Source organism: Pseudorca crassidens, chromosome 4, assembly GCF_039906515.1.
Source record: "Pseudorca crassidens isolate mPseCra1 chromosome 4, mPseCra1.hap1, whole genome shotgun sequence".
Taxonomy (NCBI): domain Eukaryota; kingdom Metazoa; phylum Chordata; class Mammalia; order Artiodactyla; family Delphinidae; genus Pseudorca; species Pseudorca crassidens.
In genome coordinates this window covers 3,769,640-3,791,411 of record NC_090299.1, presented here as the reverse complement: position 1 = coordinate 3,791,411, position 21,772 = coordinate 3,769,640, and the positions used below count along the sequence as shown (strand labels likewise).

At 55.5% G+C, this 21,772-nt stretch overlaps 1 protein-coding gene across 3 annotated transcripts in view; it reads left to right on the top strand.

Annotated features, from left to right (window-relative positions):
- The window catches only part of SORCS2 (sortilin related VPS10 domain containing receptor 2), a 485,797-nt gene that overhangs the window by 364,543 nt on the left and 99,482 nt on the right, over nucleotides 1-21,772 (top strand). Inside the window, exons 1-2 of one of the 3 annotated variants that reach the window (XM_067735019.1) lie at nucleotides 18,241-18,469; nucleotides 18,571-18,624. The exons of 1 other annotated variant lie outside the window; for it this stretch is intronic. In XM_067735019.1, the coding sequence (XP_067591120.1) occupies nucleotides 18,245-18,469; nucleotides 18,571-18,624 (279 nt within the window). In that variant the 5' untranslated portion in view covers nucleotides 18,241-18,244. Of the gene's footprint in view, nucleotides 1-18,240; nucleotides 18,470-18,570; nucleotides 18,625-21,772 lie in introns of those variants that run through there. One more of the 3 variants, XM_067735020.1, reaches the window with a different exon arrangement.

Here is a 21,772-nt window from a genome sequence, read left to right as displayed (position 1 = left end):
CAGACCTGAAGATGCATTCGCCCCTCTCAGAGTCTTCCAAGGTGCCTTTCTGGTGGCAGGCTTCTAAGGAGGCGTAGCTTCTGCACCTTCTCCAGAACAGGGACCTGTGTCCTCGGGGCTGTCACTTCGGGCTCCACTGGACCTGCCCCACTTGCACTCGCTTCATCCTGCGTTCTGCAGAGCAGGCGTGGCACGTGGCGATGCTGCCGGGATGGTGAGGGCTGAGCGGCTGATCGCGACCCCGAGCGTAGCATCCACGGCGCATAATTAGCGTCTGCAATCACATCCCGTGAAAATGTTAGGGGGGCCCCCAAGGCTGTTATGGACCCCTTGACTGCCTTCCTGAATAAATGGGGTGGGGCTGCTGAATCCTAACCCTCCGTACTGAGCTTTTCCGTGGAAGCTATTTAACTGTGAGCGTTGAGCTTAGCGCCTGAGAGCCCCAGGACCAGGATCCATCTTCCTGTCACCTGTTTACTGATGAAAAGCCCTGCTGATAGCTTTTGACTTCTGGTATTTTAATTGACTGTGTGGTCTGGCCACGGATTCACACTTACGAAGACCTGCATTGCCATCCTTGAAAGTGATCTCTCTGTATTTCTGGTGTTAGTTAATTTGTATCTTTCACTGGCCTTGCAATAATGGAAAGAAATTTGTGTCCAGCATTTAAATGAGTGAGTTTTTGGAGACGTGCTCTGCCCTGGAGGCGGGGTCCTCGGGGTGAGGTGGAGAAGTCACCTGGGAGAATTCTTATTTTATGGACTGTCCCCTCCTCCCGGTTCGGCCCGTGTCACTCTTCCTCCATGAAGCCCTCCATCCTCCCGCCGCCCCTCCTGCTTTGGTTCCAAGCACCACCTGGACGCCTGCTGTTGCAGGGATAACCTCATCTCATCCTTACGACAGCTCTATGTGCCAAGAATCCGTATCCCGGCCTTACAGACAAAATTGGGGCTCAGAGAAGGAGGTGACTTTTTTCTCACAGCAACTCCATCCAACCATTGGTGGATCTGAGGTTCCAGCAAAGTCCCTTTGGTTCTCTCCTCTGGGCCACCGTGCGTCACCAGGATTTCAGAGCAGATGGGATCTCAGGGCAGCATTGACCCCCCTGCTCATTCTGTTGAGCGGGCTTGAGCCTGCCGGCCCACTCCTGGGTGCAGGCAGGGAGGTCTTGCACCCTGGGCCAGCAGCCGGCCTCTAATCCACCCTCTAGGTGTCAGCCCTGCTTCAGAACCAGATCTGACCACGCCCTGCCCTGCTTCAAACCCACTGGCCCTGCCCCTTCTCAGCCTCCCCTTTCTCCGCCCTCCCCAAACACCCCACCCCACTGCTTCCCAAACAATGCTTCTGTTCTCATAGAATGTGATGGCCAGTCCACAGAACCTGAAAGTGTGGGAACAGAGCCCCTTCAGCCTGCAGACTTGCAGGTGTGCCTACAATGCACTGTGCGTGCCTTCCCACTGCCAGGTCACCGGTCATCCCAGCAGGATACTCCCATGTCCCCCATCCTCTGCTCTCCCTGGTGAGGTCTTTAGTCTTCGACATCCCCCTCAGCTGTCACCACCTCCAGAAAGCCACCTTGATACGCCCTACAGACTTAAATACTCCCCTTTCTGGGCTCTTCCTCGACCCCTGGGCTTCCTTCCCTCGCCCTTTCCCCACCGTGCTATAAAGGGCTTTCCTCCTCTAGACCCTGAGCTTCCGGAGGGCACGGCCCATGTCCTGCTCTGTGTCCTTGGCCCAGAGCCTGGCAGATAAATGATCAGAATGGAAGCATCAGGGCCAGAGGGGCCGTGAGCATTGACACGGGCCCCAGAGGATGGAATGGGAGCTGTTCAAGTCACACCCCACCCCATCAGCTCAGGATAAGCTTTGGGAGGTGAGATGGGGCTGAGCCAGGAGGGTGAGGGGCTCTGCTGGTAACCCCCTCGGTGACATGTCTTTAGAGCATCATTGGTCAGTGCCCCCAGCCCCAGCCTGTCTGGATGGGGTCCACCAGACTCTAAACACAAGCTACCTGCTTCCCGCTTTGTATTTTATTTAGGGCTAATGCAACCTGGCGTCTTGTTTTCCTTCATTACTTAGCAACTGTGCTCTGGGCGAACAGCTCCAGTGAATTTTGTTTTGACTGTAATCCTCCACGGGCCCGTTTTTCAGTCACAGGACTGAAGATCGGCCCACTAATGCCCTCTCCCTGGACTGCCTCCTTGGGGCCCCCAGACTAATTATTGCAAGACGTGCTAAGTCAAGTTCACGGTGTCGGGGAATTTTGGAAATCTTACCAGCTCTGAAATTACTGAGTGTCAGTGCGTTCGGAAGATGCAGTTAGCTGTGTCGAGTGGGGACTTGTTGGAAAAGGAAAGTTTGGGAGTCGGGCTCATGGCCACCCCACTGCCCAGACCCCCGTGGGCCCTCCCCAGACACGGGGCGGGTCGTACCGAGCTGCCCGTCACAGGAGGGTGCGCTTGGGGGTGAGCGTGTGGGGCTGGGCCCTAGAGGCTGCGGACTTCGCCCTCTCTTGGGACTGTCCGTCCCTGTGTCTGCACCCGCCTCTGCCGTTGCCTGGGTGGCGCTCAGAACGAGGCCCACGCGCTTCGCTCCATGACGTGTTTGCATAGTGGAAGCTGGCTCTTCTCTTGTGCTGCCTGGGGCCGCCAAGACCAGCACCCAGTGTGCAGCGAGGCCCCTTCTCCTGCGGTTGGGTGAGTGCGGGTCCCTAGGGTCCTCAAGTGCCTTAAAAATGCAGACCAGGTGAAGTGTGTGTGTGTGATGTGTGTGTGGTGTGTATGTGAGGTGTGTGGTGTCTGTGGTGTGTTGTGTGTATATGTGTGTGGTGTATGGTGTGTGTGTGTGTGGTGTGTGGTGTATGGTGTGTGTGTATGTAATGTGTGTGTGATGTGTGTGTGTGGTGTGTGGTGTAATGTGTGTGAGGTGTGTGTGTAGGGGCATATCGGGTGCTCACTTTTCCTAGGCATCCAGTCCATCACTCCCAGCAGATTCTCTCAGGGTTTAGAACCATAGAAGGTGAGGAATTCCTGACCTAACAAAGGCTCTACCAGGTGAAGAGATAATAAATATTCCGACACGGCTGGTGCTGTGATGGCACCTGTCCTGTGGGAAGAGAGGCAGCGGGGGAGGGAGAAGCAAGGACTCTCAAGCACTTACTCCCCAGGGGTGTGCAGGGCCTGGAGCTGGGGCTTTTTGATGTGTTATTTCATGCAATCCTTTGGTTACTGGCGGTTCATGAAGATTTCTAGCCAATGGGCACCTGGCCGTCCACTCACACCCGCTCGCTCCCCGCAGCTGTGCGCACACGTGGTTGCGGGAGAAATGGGGGGGTGGGCCCTAAGTAGCGCCGCGCCCGGCACATAGTAAGTGCCCCACTCCTAGCAGCTGCTGGTGCCGTGAAAAATGCAGACACCCTGGGGCTGAGTGACAGTTCTCTCCAAAGGACTATGCATCTCAAGAAAGAAACTATGACCACTCGGCACCCTGCGTGGAGGCTGCGTGGGACCAGCGCTTCCTAGCATTGGAAGGAGGCTTGAATGAAGCCGGGAACTTGGAAGTCAGCAAGACCCAGAGGAACTTGGGCCTGAGCAGGGGGCGGGGGGGCGGGCAAGTCTGGGCTGAGGTGGCGGGGGAGGGGCACTGAGACGAGTTCCGGGCTGCCTGCATATGGGGTCCCTCCCACCGCCCAGGTCCCTTTAGGGAATCAGCTGGGCCAGCAGGATGGAAGCACCCAGCTCTGCTGAGCCAGGAAGCCCTCGGGAGAAGTTCTCCATCCGTGGTTTTTTCACTCATTCACCTTAACGTCTGGATCAGAGGCGTCACCGCCCCGCCCATCCACGTTCCTCCAGAGGGCCAGCCCCAGGAGATCGGGACATGCACGGCTTTTCTACAAACAAAATTTAAGTGGTTGAAACAAAATCAAAAGAATGATCATCTTTCCCAACACATGAGCCGATGTCTGGTGTCAGCACAGCGGTGAAGGTTTACGGGCACACACCACCCCCGTTTGTCAACATGCTGCCCGTGGCTGTTCCAGGCCACGTTCGCTCCACGGCAGAGTTGAGTAGTTAGGACCGAGGCTGTGCAGCCCGCGGGCTAAAAGGGTGAGTCTCTGGTCCTTTCAGAGCAGGGTCACCAAGCCTGGTCCTGGGCTGCTCACTACCTATGGTCTGGGGCAGGAGTCTCGCCCTGTGCCCGAGGGCTGGCAGGTTGCTGTCCAGCACTCAGGAGAAGGCTGGGTTGGAGGCCCACCTGAGTGGCTACAGCCAGGATGTTGGAGTTTTTTCATAAAACAATGAGATCACCTGGACAGGATGGAACAGGAATCCAAGATGGTTTCGTGGAGGCCGAGGGGTGAAGGCAAGGTGGCTCAGGCCTGGGAGGGAAGAGAGGGGCATGGAGACAGCGACAGGCAGAGACACTCCCCTCCTGCACATCCCTAGGGCTCTGCCAGCCGTGCCCTCCTGCTGCCCCCCTGCCTGGTCCACGGCCAGTGTTCGGGGAGCAGACTGGGCTATCTCCTCTGCCTGAATCACCTCAGCGTCCCCTGGAGCGTGGCCCCGCACCAGGCATGCCGCTGGGCTGGGGAGGGGGGTGACGTCTGCAGCCCCTGGAGCTTCCACCTGAATCCCCCAAGAACAAGGCCTGCTCTGCTGTCCCCATCCTCCCTTCCGTGAACCCTGCGAAGGAGTGGCTGGGCCGGTGTGTTAGGTCCCTGCAGGTGCGCCCCCTCTCCACACCTTACCTCTCCATCAAGGGCCTCTTATGTTGGCAGAAAGCAATATCGGTAATAACCCCGCACATCTCTGCAGCAATTTCCAATTTGCCATGTCCGTTCACATCCAGGATGCCTTTAATCCTGCCCCGCGGGTAGCTGCCAGGACAAGGGCGATAATACAAGTTAAGCGCTGGTACAGGCCTGACCCACAGCAGGCACCTGAAAAAATGATAGCTGTGACTCTAAGAGGGGGAAGAAGGGGGGGGGAAGAGGGAAAGAAAGGAGGAAAAGCAAAGGGAGAGGATGGGGAGGGAGGAGGCTTCCATCTGTTCAGGGGGAAGGTCTGGGCCCTGCCATCCTGAAACTTGCACTTTATCTCTTCATCCATCCACCCATCTACCCATCCATCCATCCATCCATCCACCCATCCACCCATCCATGCACTTATCTATCCATCCACCCATTCATCCATCCATCTACTCACCCACCCCCTCTCAATACTAATTTATCAGAGATTTACCTGGCACTGCTGTAGGTGCTGGGGATATAGCCTTCATCTGGAGGCTTCCTTGAATGCCCTCTCCTTGAGCACCCCCATGCACACCTACGTGCACACACACACACAGAGCCATGGCCCCTGGCTTCCCTCCATCCTAGCTGGGCTGTCCTTTGTCCTTGTCAGTCACCCTCTACCCCGCAAATCCCCGAACAGGGTTCCACGTGGGCCAGGTCCTGAGGGAGTCCCATCTCTGTGGGTTGGTTAGATCACACCATGACAAAATGTGAGTTCAGTGAAGTGGCCTTGGCCCTGGATAGATCTTTCTTTCTGCCTAATTATAAAATCCATTTATTTCAGCAGAAATCACAGAACAGAACAACTTAGCTATTACAGGGACATGCTTTATACTCATAACTTAAAGAGCTTGTTTTAAAAATGAAAAGTAAAACCACTTAATTACTTGGTTTTAAAACCAGCCATGTGGAAAGTCTGTTCCCTCGATGTACGTTCTGGAGGTGATTTCTGGCAAAGGGAACTCTGCGGTGATGCGGACTGTGCCAGGCTGCCTCGCACGTACATGGCCCAGACCATCCCAGGCTGCTCTCACAGAGTCCCAGCCGGCAGCCAGCTTGTCACCCCTCTCCACATGAAACGTGAGGGACAGAGGGACCAGCAACAGGGCTTTGTGATGCTTGCCAGCAGCTCATAAGAGTGAGGCCAGGACAAAATTCTGAATATTTTGCCTACAAATCTTGTTGTCTTTCTACCATGCCTGCATCCACCCATCCATCCATCCATCCACCCAGCCACCCACCCATCCATCCATCCATCCACACATCCACCCATCCATCCACCCACCCATCCACCCATCCATCCATCCACCCATCCACCCATCCATCCATCCATCCATCCATCCACACATCCATCCATCCATCCACCCATCCACACATCCATCCATCCATCCACCCATCCATCCATCCATCCACCCAGCCACCCACCCATCCATCCATCTATCCATCCATGCACCCACCCATCCATCCATCCATCCACACATCCACCCATCCATCCACCCACCCATCCACCCATCCATCCATCCACCCATCCACCCATCCACCCATCCATCCATCCATCCACACATCCATCCATCCATCCACCCATCCACACATCCATCCATCCATCCACCCATCCATCCATCCATCCACCCAGCCACCCACCCATCCATCCATCTATCCATCCATGCACCCACCCATCCACCCATCCATCCACCCATCCATCCACCCATCCATCCATCCATCCACCCATCCATCCATCCTTCCATCCATCCATCCACCCACCCATCCATCCATCCACCCATCCATCCATCCATCCACACATCCACCCATCCATCCATCCATCCACCCATCCATCCATCCACCCATCCATCCATCCATCCACCCAGCCACCCACCCATCCATCCATCCACCCATCCATCCATCCATCCACACATCCATCCATCCATCCACCCATCCACACATCCATCCATCCATCCACCCATCCATCCATCCATCCACCCAGCCACCCACCCATCCATCCATCTATCCATCCATGCACCCACCCATCCATCCATCCATCCACCCATCCACCCATCCATCCACCCACCCATCCACCCATCCATCCATCCACCCATCCACCCATCCATCCATCCATCCACACATCCATCCATCCATCCACCCATCCACACATCCATCCATCCATCCACCCATCCATCCATCCATCCACCCAGCCACCCACCCATCCATCCATCTATCCATCCATGCACCCACCCATCCATCCATCCATCCACACATCCACCCATCCATCCACCCACCCATCCACCCATCCATCCATCCACCCATCCACCCATCCATCCATCCATCCACACATCCATCCATCCATCCACCCATCCACACATCCATCCATCCATCCACCCATCCATCCATCCATCCACCCAGCCACCCACCCATCCATCCATCTATCCATCCATGCACCCACCCATCCACCCATCCATCCACCCATCCATCCACTCATCCATCCATCCATCCACCCATCCATCCATCCTTCCATCCATCCACCCATCCATCCATCCACCCACCCATCCACCCATCCATCCATCCACCCATCCACCCACCCATCCATCCATCCATCCACACATCCACCCATCCATCCACCCACCCATCCACCCATCCATCCATCCACCCATCCACCCAACCATCCATCCATCCATCCACCCATCCACCCATCCATCCACCCATCCATCCATCCATCCATCCACCGAACCAAGTGCCATTTATCTGTACATTTATCTACCCATTGATGGTCCCATCCACCCATACAACTACCCACCCATCCATATGTCCATCCACCCATCCATCCATATATATTCAGATACACACCCATATATCCATCCATCCACCCATCCATATATATTCAGATACACACCCATATATCCATCCATCCACCCATCCATGGGCCATTTATCTATAAAGTCATCTATCCATCCATCCATCCATGTATCCGTCATCCACTCACCCATCCATTCATCTAGCCACTTACCCATCTGTTCACCCACCATTAAATCCACCCGTTTATCCACCTGAACACCAACCCACTCATTCACCTACCCACCCGTCCATCCATCCCTTTATCCATCCACCCATTCAACACGCCTTCATAGAATGCCTTGCATTTGAGTTTCTGGGCAAATGGAGGGAGGGGGGTGGGAACAGAACGCATTCCCTGACCTCAAGGAGCTCACGGTCCCCAGGGGGCTCATGAACCTCGATCCTGAGGTAGACTAAGTTCTGAAGTGGAGGTGTGTCTAAGTTTCTATGGAACTACGATGGGGGATTGGGCACCAGAAGGGAACAAGGAGTGTTTCCTAGAAGAGGGGACATTTGAGTTGGCCTTTGAAGGATGTATAGGTGTTGACCATGTGGAAGAGGGAAGGGCATTCTAAGCAATACTTTTAATTCTGAAGTTTAAGATCAAGGACCCTGAGTTCAGACTCTGGCTCTGCCAGCCCTGGCTGTGTTTCTGGACGGGGTCTTAGTCTTCTCACTTGTAAAAGGGGAGACTCGCCTCCCACTGGCCTCCATGCCAACTCTGCTTCACTTTCTCAGCTCACTTTCCCTCTGGGATTCACGGCGGTGGGCGTGGAATGTTCCCGGATCCCCCTGCTTTTCCCTCTCACTTCCTCATCCCACCCAGTCTAATGGCTTCACGTATGCCCCCAGTTACCCCCAGCCCCAGTGTCCCCCGCAGGCTCCGCGCTCAGATCTACCGCAGTCTCCACGACTCCTGCAGGGCATCGCTAACAGGCATCTCAAATCTGTCAGCTGCAGCCGGAACTCCTCCCATCGCCTCGCCGGACCAAGGGGCCACCCCCAGGTGGGCCTCGACCCCTCTGCCCCACCACCTACATCCAGTACATCGGCAAGTTCCACGCTGATGTGTCAAACCACAACGCCCTGTCCACTTCCCACCCCACGGTCAGCACCCTGGCCCAAGCCACCCCCATGCCTCCACGTCCTTCCAGCAGGCACTTTTCTTAGACCAGCCCAGAAGCCTCAGGCCAGCAGTACCTCACTCCGCCCAGCCACCTCTGCAGTCCACGCTCAGGGACGGGGGAGAGTCTCCTGTCCCGGCATCAGCATCGTGTAGCTGGGGGCCCAGCTCGGCCCCATGGAGTCTCTTGCCTGCCCCACCTCCCAGCCCCAGTGCTGGGGACCACTGGGCGCTTCTCACCCCCAAAAGCTCTTCAGCTGCTGAAGGTTCTGTTCCGGTTGGAGCAGACCTTTCCTGGACCAGCCCATGCCACAATATCACTCTTTGTTGTTTTCCTCCATCTTAAAAGCATGAGGCAATCGTCCTGGGCTTTTGCTGAGAGCGGAGGCTTGCTTGATCCTGTGTCGTGATTCAGTGTGTGGCCGCTGGTCTCTGGGGCTTCTCAGCCTTTTATGGACCTGAGTCTTTACACTTCTGCAGCCCACGCTAATGGAGTCCTACCTGCCACGTGCCAGGCCCATGAGGACAGGGTGGCTGAGGTCCCCGCTGTCCAGGACCTGGCCCTGCCTCAGGAGACCACGGCTTGGAGCGAATGCAGCAGGCTTAGGTCAGGTTCCCCAGAAGCAGAGCCTGAGGCAGGGGTTTGGTGCACGTAGTGTACTGAGGGGGAGCTCTGGGGAGGGACCTGAGGGAAGAAGTGGCCGAAGGAGGATGTGCGCTCAGGCAGAGTCTGGCCAGGCCCTGTCCGTGATCTGTTCAGGGGCGTGAATCACAGAGCTGCCCCTCCTTGGGGCAGGGGTAGCCTTTCCCCCGTCCATGCAGCACTGTCTGGGGTCCTCCGGGGGACGGTATAGGTTCCTAGGCCGGGGCTCTCATCAGCTGAGGGCAGTTTTCTGGGAAGGGGCTGGCGGCTAACGGGTCTGGGACTCAGCACAGCATCAGCCATGAGGCTCAGGGCACCATCGAGGTGGGCGTTTGTTACAAGCTTGATATGTGACAAAGCTGGCTTTGTCTCGGTTCCCATAGGCCGGCCTGCAGGTTGGCAAGGTGGGAGTTATCTGCCCTCTTCTTACAGATGAGACACTGAAGCGCGGGCCTGGGGGTTGGCGAGTTGGAAGGCCGGGACTGAGGGTCCCCAGGCAGGGGTCTCTTCCCTGGCCCTCCTGCTTCTTGGCCAAGAGGCCCGCCCTGAGGATTCCAGGCCACCCTGAGTGGTCCACCTCCCACCATCCTTCTCCTGTCTGCCACCCCCATAGTTAATCCACCAGCCTGAGACCCCTGGAGGCAGTGGCCAGTGGAGAGGGGAGGTAACTGGCTGTGGGTTAGACAGGTACAGAGATCTGGGTCCCATCCAGCTCTGGCCACCGTGGTGAAGGGACCCCCGGGTCCTCTGAACCTCAGACACGTCCCCTGTGGGGAGAAGGTGGGTCTGCCCCGGGCGGTGTGCTCAGGGCCAGTGGGAATGTGGGCAGCCTGCCTAGCCCAGAGCCGGCCCGTGGGTGGCGCCCAGCACACAGCAGCAGAGGAATCTTCTCCTTGGTTCTCCTGAAGAAGCTTTTCTTAAACACTCCTTCCCCTCGTTTGTAAACTGTGGGGTGTGTGTATGTGTGAGTGTGTGTGGCGTGATGGTGATGGGACAAAATCAATGTGCTGAACTATGTCTTTTTTTTTTAACATCAATACCTTTTGCTGAGCAAAATCCGATCAGAGAGGGCGGCTCAGCTGCTGGCCTGGAGAGTCCCTGTCACCAGCTCAGCCTCTTGTGAGCCGGGGGACCTCTGGGCACGGGGTCATCCTCTCTGGAAAGTGGGGACAATACCAGAACAGCTTCTCGGGAGGAGCCAGTGACTGGACACGCGTAAGCACTCAGAGCGGCATCTGCCCGGAACGAGTGCCCGCCGTGCTGTTACTATTATTGTTATTGCTGTGTGGTTATTGTCATTGCTAGGGTCATCGCCTGGCTTGCTGAGTTCTGTACATTGTCACAGACGCACCCTGTGACAGCCAGCCTGTGAGTTAATAATCAGCGTAATCAGGGATGGTGTGGGATTGTCATGACATGCTGGTCTGAGCAGGGCCCGGAAGTGCCCGCAGCCTCCCCAGAGGGCAACCCCTAACCCAGGCCGGCTCCCGGGAAAGGTGCCCACAGAGTAGTTGTGGGGGAAGTTCGGGACCACCGTGCTCGTCCCAGGGGCCTCCTCCCGTCGCCCACTCTCCCACCTCATCCTGAGGCTTGGGTAGAAGAACAAGACCGGCAGGGGAGCAAGAAGGGTGGAGGGTGTCCCCCTCCTTCTTAAAGGGTGGTGTCTGGGATCCCGGGTCCACTGAACTGACTCAAGGTCACACTGCTGTATGCGCAGGGCCAGAGCTCAGTGTAGGTCTGCTGGACCGCAAAGCCCTTTGTTCTGTGTCCTGCAGCGTTGAACTTGGTTCAAAGACAAACACACAGTCAGTAAGGTAGGGAGCCTCTCGTCACCGGAGGTAACCAAGTAAAGGGGCAGGGATGCTATTGTGGCAAATGCAGTATGGTCCAGTGAGTGAGGTGAGGGGCCCCTTGTCACAGGGTGTCCAGCAGAGGGACAGGGACCGTATCACAGCAATTCCAGCGTCAGAGATTGTGCCAGTCCGGCTGGGACTGTGGCCACCTCTGTGGCTCTGTGGCTTAGCCGACCACCTATTTCTGGGCGTCACTGTGTCTTGAGTGACAGGAGGGGCTGGATCTGCCCCATCCCACCTCCCACCCACCACCGTCTCTTCGGTCTGTGCCTTTGGTGGGGGGAAGGCCAGGCCCCCAGCTGGAGGGCTGTGGGGAGCCTTCATGCAGGATGGATGTCCATACTTCTCGATCCAGAAACATCAACACTGATGGTATTCTCACAGGAGACCAGAGCCTGGGTTCACCTCGGTCTCCACGTGATCCTGAGCCCTCGGGAATCTCCTGCTGCAGAGCTCCTTCCCCAGGAACTTTAATTAAATCATCATTCATTTGCGGTCCAACGGATGAGAAGAAATTGACTAGACAGACTACTCATCTCTCCCGTTATCGCCGCGTGTTTGTCCAATTCATTTACCACTTATGAGGCATCTGTTCTGACATGGGCCGTGGGCGAGACCCCAGGGCCACTCCTTGTCCCTAAGGAGTAGAAGCCACAGGACTCACTGGTGACTGATGGCACGTGGTTAACAGGACAGAAAAAAGGGATGGCAGATAGCACCATCCCTACACCATCCCTCCTCTGGGGACACAAATGCCCCACCTGTGACGGTCAGTGGTGCCTGGGGACAGTAGTGCCCCACCTTTGACAATCATGGTGCTTGCTGGATCCTCCCCATGTCTGAGCTCTTTGTGGCACCGCCCTGTGCCCATCACCTCTGGCCCGTGGCTCCCCTGACCCTGTGCTCTCTGGTCCTCCTGTCACCTCTGTGCCCACTTCTTCTCAGTCTCCTTCTCTGGCTCAGCGTTCCTCCAACACTCCTTCCACCGGGGAGACTGTCAGTGCCACCGGCAAGGCACCGGGTCGATTTGGTTCACTGCTTTCCTCCCAGCATCCCAGGCAGGAGCAGGGGGTCTTTCCAGGCTCCCTGTTGCCCCAGCCAGTGGGTGTCCAGTCCCCCAGGTCTACCTTCTCCTCCCTTCCCCGCCCTCGGCCTCCCACCCCCTTCCTGCTGGACCCGGCCCACCTCACTCTCTCTGTGGTCTCGCCAGGGCCCTCCCTGCCCCTCACCGTCGTTAAGTGGCTGGGCCTTCCCCAGAGTCCATGATCGCCCAGGTATATGCTTCTTTGGTCGTTGTCTTCCCACTGCACTGTGTGCTCCTTGAAGCCAAGGACAGCTAGGCTGTGCTCACTGTGTCCCCATCACCAGCCGACATCGGTTCCGTGACGCACAAGTAAAGAGCAAGGGAAGGGTGGCGCGCGCCCCTGCCCATCTCTGCACTGTGCAAGGATGAAATTCCCTTGGCCACGTCCTGGCCTCAGCTCCCACCGTGTGACTTGGGAAGTCACTGCCCTCTCTGGGACTCATCGGCTTCACCCATCAAACAGGGATAATAACAGCCACCACCTCATCGGAGGGCTGTTGAAAACAGGAGTCAAGCATTCAGTACACTGCCTGGCATACAGTAAGTGCTCAATTAATGCCACGTAGATTACTTCATTACCAATGCTGTTATCCGCCCCACATGATGTTTCATTCAGGAAAACCATGATACAGGTGATTTCAGCTATGGGACATTGACTGGGGGTCCCCCAGGTAGAGAGTCAATTTCCTCCCCCAGATACCGGGAAGCCGCCATAACGCACCTTTCAGCTGTGTCCTTACCTGATCCTACGAGCACAGAATGTCAAGTCCCTGCACTGAGGACCGTGGCCTTGGCCATGCTTTGCCAAACCCACACGGCAATAATATCTCGGTCTGTAATCGCAAAGATTTGAAAAGAGAGCCTTTGGAGATTCCACAGTCATTTCCAAAAGCTGTCATCTTTACCCAGGAGGCTGCCCAGGCAAGCCAGCATGCATGGAAAAGCCACCCTGCGAAGGTAGTGAGATCCAGTCCCTTGCTTTCTGCTGTTCAATTAGGGGCAGATGAATGACTAAGCTGTTCGCAGATCTAATCATGCATTGTTAATACAACTGTCCTGATAAAAGACGGTCTCCCCAAACACAGTCACTCCAGAAGATGAACTGTCCGCCACGCTCTGCCCAAGGAAGAAGGCTTTTTAGCTTTGTCTGCAAAGCGTCCTCAGACAGCCAAACGGAACACAGTTACGCTCTACTCACACCGAAGCCTCCGCGTACGCCCCTTTTAGAGAGCTCAGATCATCAGTAATTACGGGGGAGGCGGGGGCCTCTCATTTCACGAACGCTACAGACAAGGTTATTAATAAGTCCAGCCTCTATAATATTGGTGATGAATTGTTTTATATGTCCTGAAATACGTTTGCCTCATCTGGTTACTATCGATCAGACACAAGATCTTCCAAGTCAGCCTGCGGCCAAAGGGAAAAGGTTTGCCTCTCCGTTCAATTTACAGATGTTCTCAGGGATATTTCCTGGCATTTCAGTGCTTGTCAGGCTGGTAATTAAAACTGAGCCAATCCTCTCCTGACAATCAGTTCCGTAATTGCGTTTGAGTCGATGTTTTACTAAATCGTGTCGGATGCTTGTCGGTCTAGACACAGAGAAAGGACGAGGGCTCTCAGCATCAGAGTCGGGTCCATGCCGGGGCCAAGGCACACGGACTGTGTGGGCTGGAGCGGGTCATCTCACCCCTCCAGGCTTCTGGGTTTTCTGTCTATAAAATAGAAACAAAAACACCCACCTTGTTGCTGTTGTGAAAATAAAATGATAAAATGCCTGGGCCTGGTGCAGGGCCGGGTACACAGTAGGTGCTCAGTAAATGTTATTTCCCTCTTACTCCCCCACCCCTACTTGATGGAGTTCAAGTTTATGCAGAGACAAGGCTGGGAGGCACAAGCTACTGGTGCCCACACCAAGAAGGGTGGATTCAGGGCTGGCTGCATGGTGATGGTTACAGCCGGCGACTGAAGTGTGCACAGGGCTCAGGGTGTGCAACATTCCCTCCCCGTGAGCTCTTTTCAGTGGGTTGATGGATGGAGGATGAATGGTGAATTGGGGTAGGGAAGGAGGGAGAGAGAGGGAGGGAGGGACGGAAGGAGGAAGGAAGGAAGGAAGGAAGGAAGGAAGGAAGGAAGGAAGGAAGGAAGGAAGGAAGGAAGGTTGGATGGTTGGCTAAGTGGGGGATGAATGGATGGTGGATGGTGGATGGATGGATAGATGATGGACGGATACATGGATGGGTGGATGGGTGGTTGGATGTTGGGTAGAGAGAGGGAAGGAAGTACAGTTGAACTAAAATATTAATAACTGTTCACGGATTATCTAGAAGTAAACCTTCATTTAAAAAAACTTCTCTTCCTATCTTGTCTACTCAATAGAGAACTGAATACACATTCTTAGGCCTTTGCCCACAAGCAAATTCTTCTTCTCGTAAAATATACTATTGTTTTTTTCTGGTTACACATTGAACACATTTGCATCTTAAAATGTTTATTTATAAAATGTATTTATTCACTCCAAAAATATGTATTGAGTACCTCTCCCATCTTAGATTACATATTACACACTAAGAATGGAACCAGAAACATACTCTAAGAAAGAAGAAACTTAATACGCAAAGTGTCATCAGCCAGAGACACACAGTGCTTTCTTTCAACCTTCTGGCCTGTTTCATTCATTATTTTTCTATGTATTCATGCATATGTACACCTCCTTACCCATACATACAGGGAAGCTTGTGCGTCACATATACTGCGAGTTTATGCGTGTGTATATGTGGGCACACCTATGTGCATGTGGTCATTTAATCACCTGATTTTCTTTTGCTTATAGTACTTCTCACCCTCTGAAATCATCGTACTCCTGCACTTGTTTGCCTCCCTGTCTCTCCCACTCAGGCCCACGGGAGGGGGATTTTGTCCTATCCTGTTCACCACCATCTCTTCAGCACTGGTGCTCAATAAATTTATGTTGACATAACCAACAAATTGAAAAGTAGGCATATCACATGTATGTCTTTCCGCCCCCTCGGTGATATGGGTCTTTGGGGCGTATCTCTCCTGAACGTCCTGCTCCTTGGGTTCTTCCAGATGCCCTCGGCTAAGCGGAGGGCAGTCAGAACGGCAGGCTCTAAGATTCGCTGCTCCAGGACGGAGGGGAAGACCGCCCACCTAAGCCCTGACGTCAGTCTGCTGAGCTCCTAAGACGTTTCCAAGAGGCGTCCGTGGATGGGCGTACCACGGGGGACAGGGGGCTCCCCTTCCTATTTCGGTATATTTTGCAAGGCTCTTTTAGGATCTGTGTTTTGAACAAATGGAGGCCTCTCCTGCCCTGATTTCTAGTTCACCAAGGGATCGTATTCATATTTTCGTTGGCAACGAAGTGCACTTTAACTCACGACGTGCCTCTGTTGGTTGAGGAGGCACTGGAGGGACTTAGCCAAGCTCCTGGCCCTTGAGCTGAGAAGTCTCAAGACCTTTGGCAGGACAGAGCCCCAAAAATGTTCGGAAGACGCAGTGGCTGACGTGAAGGCCTGCGGCCGGGGGGTATGAGGAAGGGAAGCGGGATCAACTTGTATTCGGTAAAATGGTTCTGGATACATCACCAGTGGGAGCTTGATCGGAACACTCGAGGCCACTGGAGTGGGGAGGGGTTTAAGGCAGACACGTGGAGGCTGACGCAGTTGATGGGAGGCTGGGGGTGGAGGCCAGGGGGCGCTGCTGACGTCAGGAGCCCAGGAACCTCGGGAAACCACTGCCAGCGATGTCAGCTGCCCGCTGCAGCCGAGTGGGTAGTCCAGGGTATGCCGGAGACACCTTCGGCCGTGCGCCTGCCTGCAGACGCTGCTGGAGGCCTACAGCTTCCTCGTCTTACTGGCTGTCAGGTGAAGGCCGCCCGCTGGGGAGGCCGGGAATGTGGTCTCCGCGCGTCCAGCTCCTGGGCTCAGGGGTGGCTGGGCAGGGCTGAGATGGCCTGAGTATCAGCACAGACAGAATGCCTTTCCCTTATACGTTAAACTTTTGTGCAAAATGAGACTTAAATACGTTCCATCCACAGCGATCAGGAGATGATGTCAGAGCACCTACTCTGTGCCACCTGAGGGCTTGGGACTCAGCAATGGGCAAGACGCGTGTGTTCCCTGACGGCGGGGTGTGTGTGGGACCTGGCCAGGAAGAAAGTGGACACGAGAATGTGCAAGGAGAGGGTGGGGAGTTAGTGTTTCGCGGGGACAGAGTTTCTGTTTGGGAGGATGGAAAAGCTCTGGAGACGGAACGTGGTGACGATGGTACAACCGTGTGAACGATGCCAATGTCACTGAACTGTCTGCTCGAGAGAGTGATTAACATAGTAAACTTCACATTCTGTATATTTGCCACAACTTACAGAATAATGCAAACGGATGTTTCTGGAAAGTGTTAATAACTGCTTTTAAGACAGTCAAAGGGCACCCTGGTGTCAGGACCTATTTAGACCGTGGGATCTCAGGAACAGCCGAGTTAGAAGGTGGTCTTGGAGCTGAGCGAGGAAGGAAGCGGCCCCGAAGCCTCTGGAAAGGGCCCCCCTGGAGCCAGACCGTGGAACGGGAACAGTCTGAGGCCAGGCTGGCAGGAGCGAAGTGACAGAGGGATGGCAGGTGTGAAGCAAAGCCCATCAGGGCCAGTCACGTGGGACCGAGGGCCCAGGGGGACAAGCAGGGAGATCTGTGCGTGCTGGCAGCCCCAGGTGAGACTGCAGGAGGAGGGGATGGGGCAGTGGCAGACGGAATCTCCCTGCCCACCCATTGGCCCTCAGGAGATCCCCCCCTCCAGCTGCCCCTCCACACTCTCTGTGGGGTTCCTTCTGGTCCCCAGCCCAGGTCAGTTCTTTTCTCACTTTACGCAGCCCCTAGGGGGACTCATCCACTCCCAGGACCATGAGTCGCATGTCTGTGCACCTACCCCGAACACCTACCCCAGTGCAGATTTCTCTGCAGAGCTCACCCCATATCCCAACCTCCCGAGCCCCTCCCTCCACCTGCGTGACCCTCAGGAGGCTCAGCTCCAGCGTGAGGCTCAAACTGGCCTCCTCTTCATCTCCCCTAAGCCGGCTCTCCCTCCTGTGTCCTCATCTCCATCCACGGTACCTCCCTCCACACACTTGCCCGAGCTGAAAACTTAGGTGTGTTCTCCTTATTTCTCTGTCTCTTTCCTCCTCACCAAACCCGCTGAACTCCGACAATGAAATGTCATGGACACCCGCCCTCTCCTCTCCATGACCTCTGCCCCAGTCCAGGTCACCAGGTTCTCTCACCTGGGTGAGCCCCGTGGCCTCCAAATCAGTCTCTGGCCTGCCCCCTTCAGGCCTCATTGCAGTCAGAGGGAGAGAGCCAGGGCTTCCAGGCCAAGGGAGTGTGAGGGTGCAGCAGACATCTGGGGACTTGGAAGCAGGCCGGGGTGGCTGGCCCCGGGCCGTGTGGAGGTCAGGTCAGCAGGGTGAGCTCATGGGAGGGGGGCGTGAACGCCAGACTCAGGAGCAGGGGCAGGAGAGGCCCTGAGGTGTTTCAAGCAGGGACACGATGCCGCACGCTTGCGTGTACGTCCATCCCTGTTATCCGTAAGGTCTTCAAGAATACACCTTTCTGGTTGAAGGAAGCACAAAAGTAGTGAAGAGCCCTTCTGTTTCCGCAGCAGTTTCGCATGCTGTGCCTAATTTGGAACCTCTACCCAGAGAGAGGATTGCCTCCAGTTTCAAGGTGAGAAGGGTGACTCGCCCAAGGTCACTGAGCAAAGCCGCATCTCCGTCAGACTCATATCCTGTGGCTTCTCCTCTGCTTATGGCTACTCAGGCCGGAAACCATCGCATGGAGTGATTTTCTCCTAAAGCTCTGGGTAGCTGATCTGCGTTTGTGCTGAGTAGCCCAGCGAGATGCGTTCATCCGCAAGAATGAAGCAGCGGGTAGGAGAGTTATTTTTGCTCATCGTGACTCACACCGGCGTGCATAAGACGCGCTGCGCAGATTCTAATTTGAGCCCCGGGGGTGGCTGCTGCTGCCTTTGTTTGTCTCCACTGTCTGCCTCTCCTGGCATCAAAGCCAAGTTTTCTGTGTCCCCAGCTGGGCACATCTGTCTGGCAAGGAAGAGACCGGGCGATTGGGTTTCAAATAGAAAGGTAATTCCAGATGACACCCATCCCCAGGGGTGGGGAGGGAACCCTTTTAGGGCTCCCCTTGGTAAAGAGAAGATTAAAAGCAAATCCTCTCCTCGATAAAGAGTCTGAATGGAAAGCGGAGATCCGTGGCGCATTCAGCCCGAGCCCTGGCGGAGGTGAGAAGTAGTCTCTGGGCGCTGTTTGCTTTCCTTTTTTAACTCGGAGGTTCCACAGCTATGATTTGCATGAGCTTTGCTGCGAGGCAGACTGGCACGTTGGCACCGCCTTTTGGAGGAGATGGGTCAGAAGCCCAGCAGGGGACCAGGGAAGGTGACTTGGCACCTGGTGCGTGCAGGCAGGTCCAAGCAGGAAGCCAGGTGCACGTGATCCGGGCACGCAGGGAGGGTCAGGCCCGTGTTGAAGGGTCCCGTTAGGGCGTCCAGGGTGCCAGGTTCAGGCAGGTCTCCCGACCTGGCCAAGAGGGAGACAGGAGGCCCACGTGGGCATCTCACGCAGTCTTCCCGCCGGAGCGTGCAGCTCACCTTCGGGGAAACTTTCCAGACGGCCTCTCCTCTCCTCCAGTCCCGCCTCGGGGAGGGGCCTCCCTTCTCGGGGTCCCCTGTCCCAGGGCACTGCTCACACCGGTAAATGACCTCCCTTGTCTGCTATTAGCTCTTCCGGGGCAAGGATCCTGTGAGGTTCATCTCCCAGCTGCATGAGTCAGTGAATGGTCTTAAAGAATAGGATGGTGGACAAAGGAGAGGGAGCAAAGATGAAGGGGAAGAGAAAGGCACTCCCCCCGCTGCCCCCCGCCCTCCTCTGCCCCTTCATGTGGTCAGAAATCATCCCCCAAACTCGGCACGGACCTGCAGACGTCTGGAAGCCATGCCTAACAGTCTTGGGGATGGGAGTGGGGGGAATCTGTCTGGACCCTCCCAGGTCTGTTGCATCAGGATCCCCGTGTTGTTGCTATGTTCCGGGCCGAGGCAGTCACATCACTGGCCATGACATGATGCCGATGAGGGACACAGGGAAGAGCTGGGTGTGAACCCACAAGGGCTGTCTGGCCTCAGCTTCCCCATCTGAGAAATGGGGATGGTCGCACCTACTTAGCAGGTGTGCTGTGAGTATTAAGCGCAGGAAGCGATGCACTCCACCCCTCACCTGCCCCTGCCCGTCACCTCTACACTGCCTCAGAGCTGCCCTGCTAGTACTTCCTGCATCTCTCTAACCAGATGCTGGCAGGGCCCTGGGGCTGGCTGCCAGGCTTGGATGGGAAATAACAGAAGGGTTGTTAATTACCCCGCATCCGAGCCCTGGCCACTTTGCAGGCTTCCCACCCAGCACATCCCAGCTGAAAGAGCTAAGCCGATCTGGTTTTTTTTGTTTTTGTTTTTGTTTTGCGGTACGCCGGCCTCTCACTGCTGTGGCCTCTCCTGGAGGCATGTGGGATCTTCCCGGACCTGGGCACGAACCCGCATCCCCTGCATCGGCAGGCGGACTCTCAACCACTGCGCCACCAGGGAAGCCCTTTGTGGGTTTTGTTTTTGCCCCACTGCATGGCATGCAGGATCTTCGTTCCCTGACCGGGGATCAAACCCCTGCCCCCTGTAGTGGAAGCGCAGAGTCTTAACCACCAGACCGCCGGGGGAGTCTGTTATATACTTTGTTTCCTTTAACTCTCAACTCGCTTCTGCCATGGTAATTCCTATCTTCATTTTACAGAGGAAGACGTTGCAGCTCAGAGACGTGAAGTAATTTTCCTAAGGTTGCACAGCTCACAGGAGCAAAGGAGGGCTGAAGCCCAGCTCCATGGGCCTCCAGAGCCTGCACTGCTCCCGTCCAACCAGGCCTCTGCTGTGGGCTACGTGTTCCACGAGCAGCGCGGCCTGGACTCCCGGGGCCATCATGGGCACCCCCATCCTGCAGGACACCATCAGCGTGGCTGAGAGCAGGGCCGGGAGGAGTAAAATCCCGAGAACAGGGCTCTAGTTCACAACTTCGTCTCTTGGTGGGGAGCAGAGGCCAGGTCCACCGGCGTGCTCGGAGTTGCACAGCTAATGGACACAGGGCTGAACCCAGCAGGAGCTGCGGCTGAAAGCAGCTCCCCCGCGGACAAGGGGAGGGCGCTCAGAGCTCACGGGGGGCGATGAGAAAATGCAGACCCTGATCCCGCAGGTCCGGATGGGGCCAAGACACTGTGTTCCTAACAGGCGCCAGGGAGGCTGCTACTCCTGGTCCCAGAGTTTATTAACTGAGTGGCTTTGGAAAGAGCCCACTTTATGGGTGTGTGACCTAGGCCATCGCAGGAGGACCTGTGCTTGGTGTGATGCTCCACTGGCACCATCTTGAAATTCCTAGTTCCTTTTGAACAAGGGGCCCCACCTTTGCATTTGTCCTTGGCCTGGCAGATTAAACCCTGGAACTCATGCTTCAGGTGGGCTGGCCATTAGTCCAATGAATCTATCAAATATTTGTCTGCAACTGTGTTGCCTCTGATTTTGAGACACCCAGCCTCAAGGGCCCCCAGAACCTATCTCGGGCGCCATATGTTTCCCCACAATAGTAAGCAGTGAAAATACACCATTTAAAGTAGTCCGGTTCCCAATTTGGGAGAGCAATCTGCCGGCCTCCTCTCTGCACGATGCTAATTGCTTTGTTTTCTTTGCTCCAATAATCCTTTCCTTGTCAGCACTTTTTCCTTCCCCCGTCTTTCCTGGCTTGTCCCACTCTGAGGCCAAAAATAGCCCACAACCACGGATTGCTGGGCCCCCGGCCAGAATCACTTCCTCAGGTTCTTTTTCCTTCCGCCTCAGTTGCCACCACGGGTAGGGCCTTGGCTGTAACTGGGGGCTTTCGTGGAGAGGTGACCCGGTACCTAGAGCCCTCATTCTGTGTGGGAAAACCAACACCCATTTCTTGGACCAGGTCCCGTGCTCCGGCCTGGATGGCAATGATGAGGACCTGGGCCCTGCCAGGCTGCACAGCCTCCCCACCTGGAGGGAAAGGCAGGCTCTCCGAGGGTTCCCTGCGGAGAACCCTAGGAATGTTGGGCTGGAGCAAATGAATGTACAAGATGCTGGGGGAAGGGGCAGAGGAGGCATGAGAAAAACTCTGTTGGAGGATGTGTATCACAGAAGGCTTCCTGGAGGAGGTGACCTTCTAAAGGTGCCTCTGTGGATGAGGAGGCGTTTGATAAGCAGATAAAAGGGGGAAGATGTCCCATCATAAAAACAGGCTAAACTCATGCTGGGGACACTGGCAAAGCAGGGACGCCAAAAATAAATGAGAAACATTCAGTTTTGTTGAAGTTGCCCAGAATTC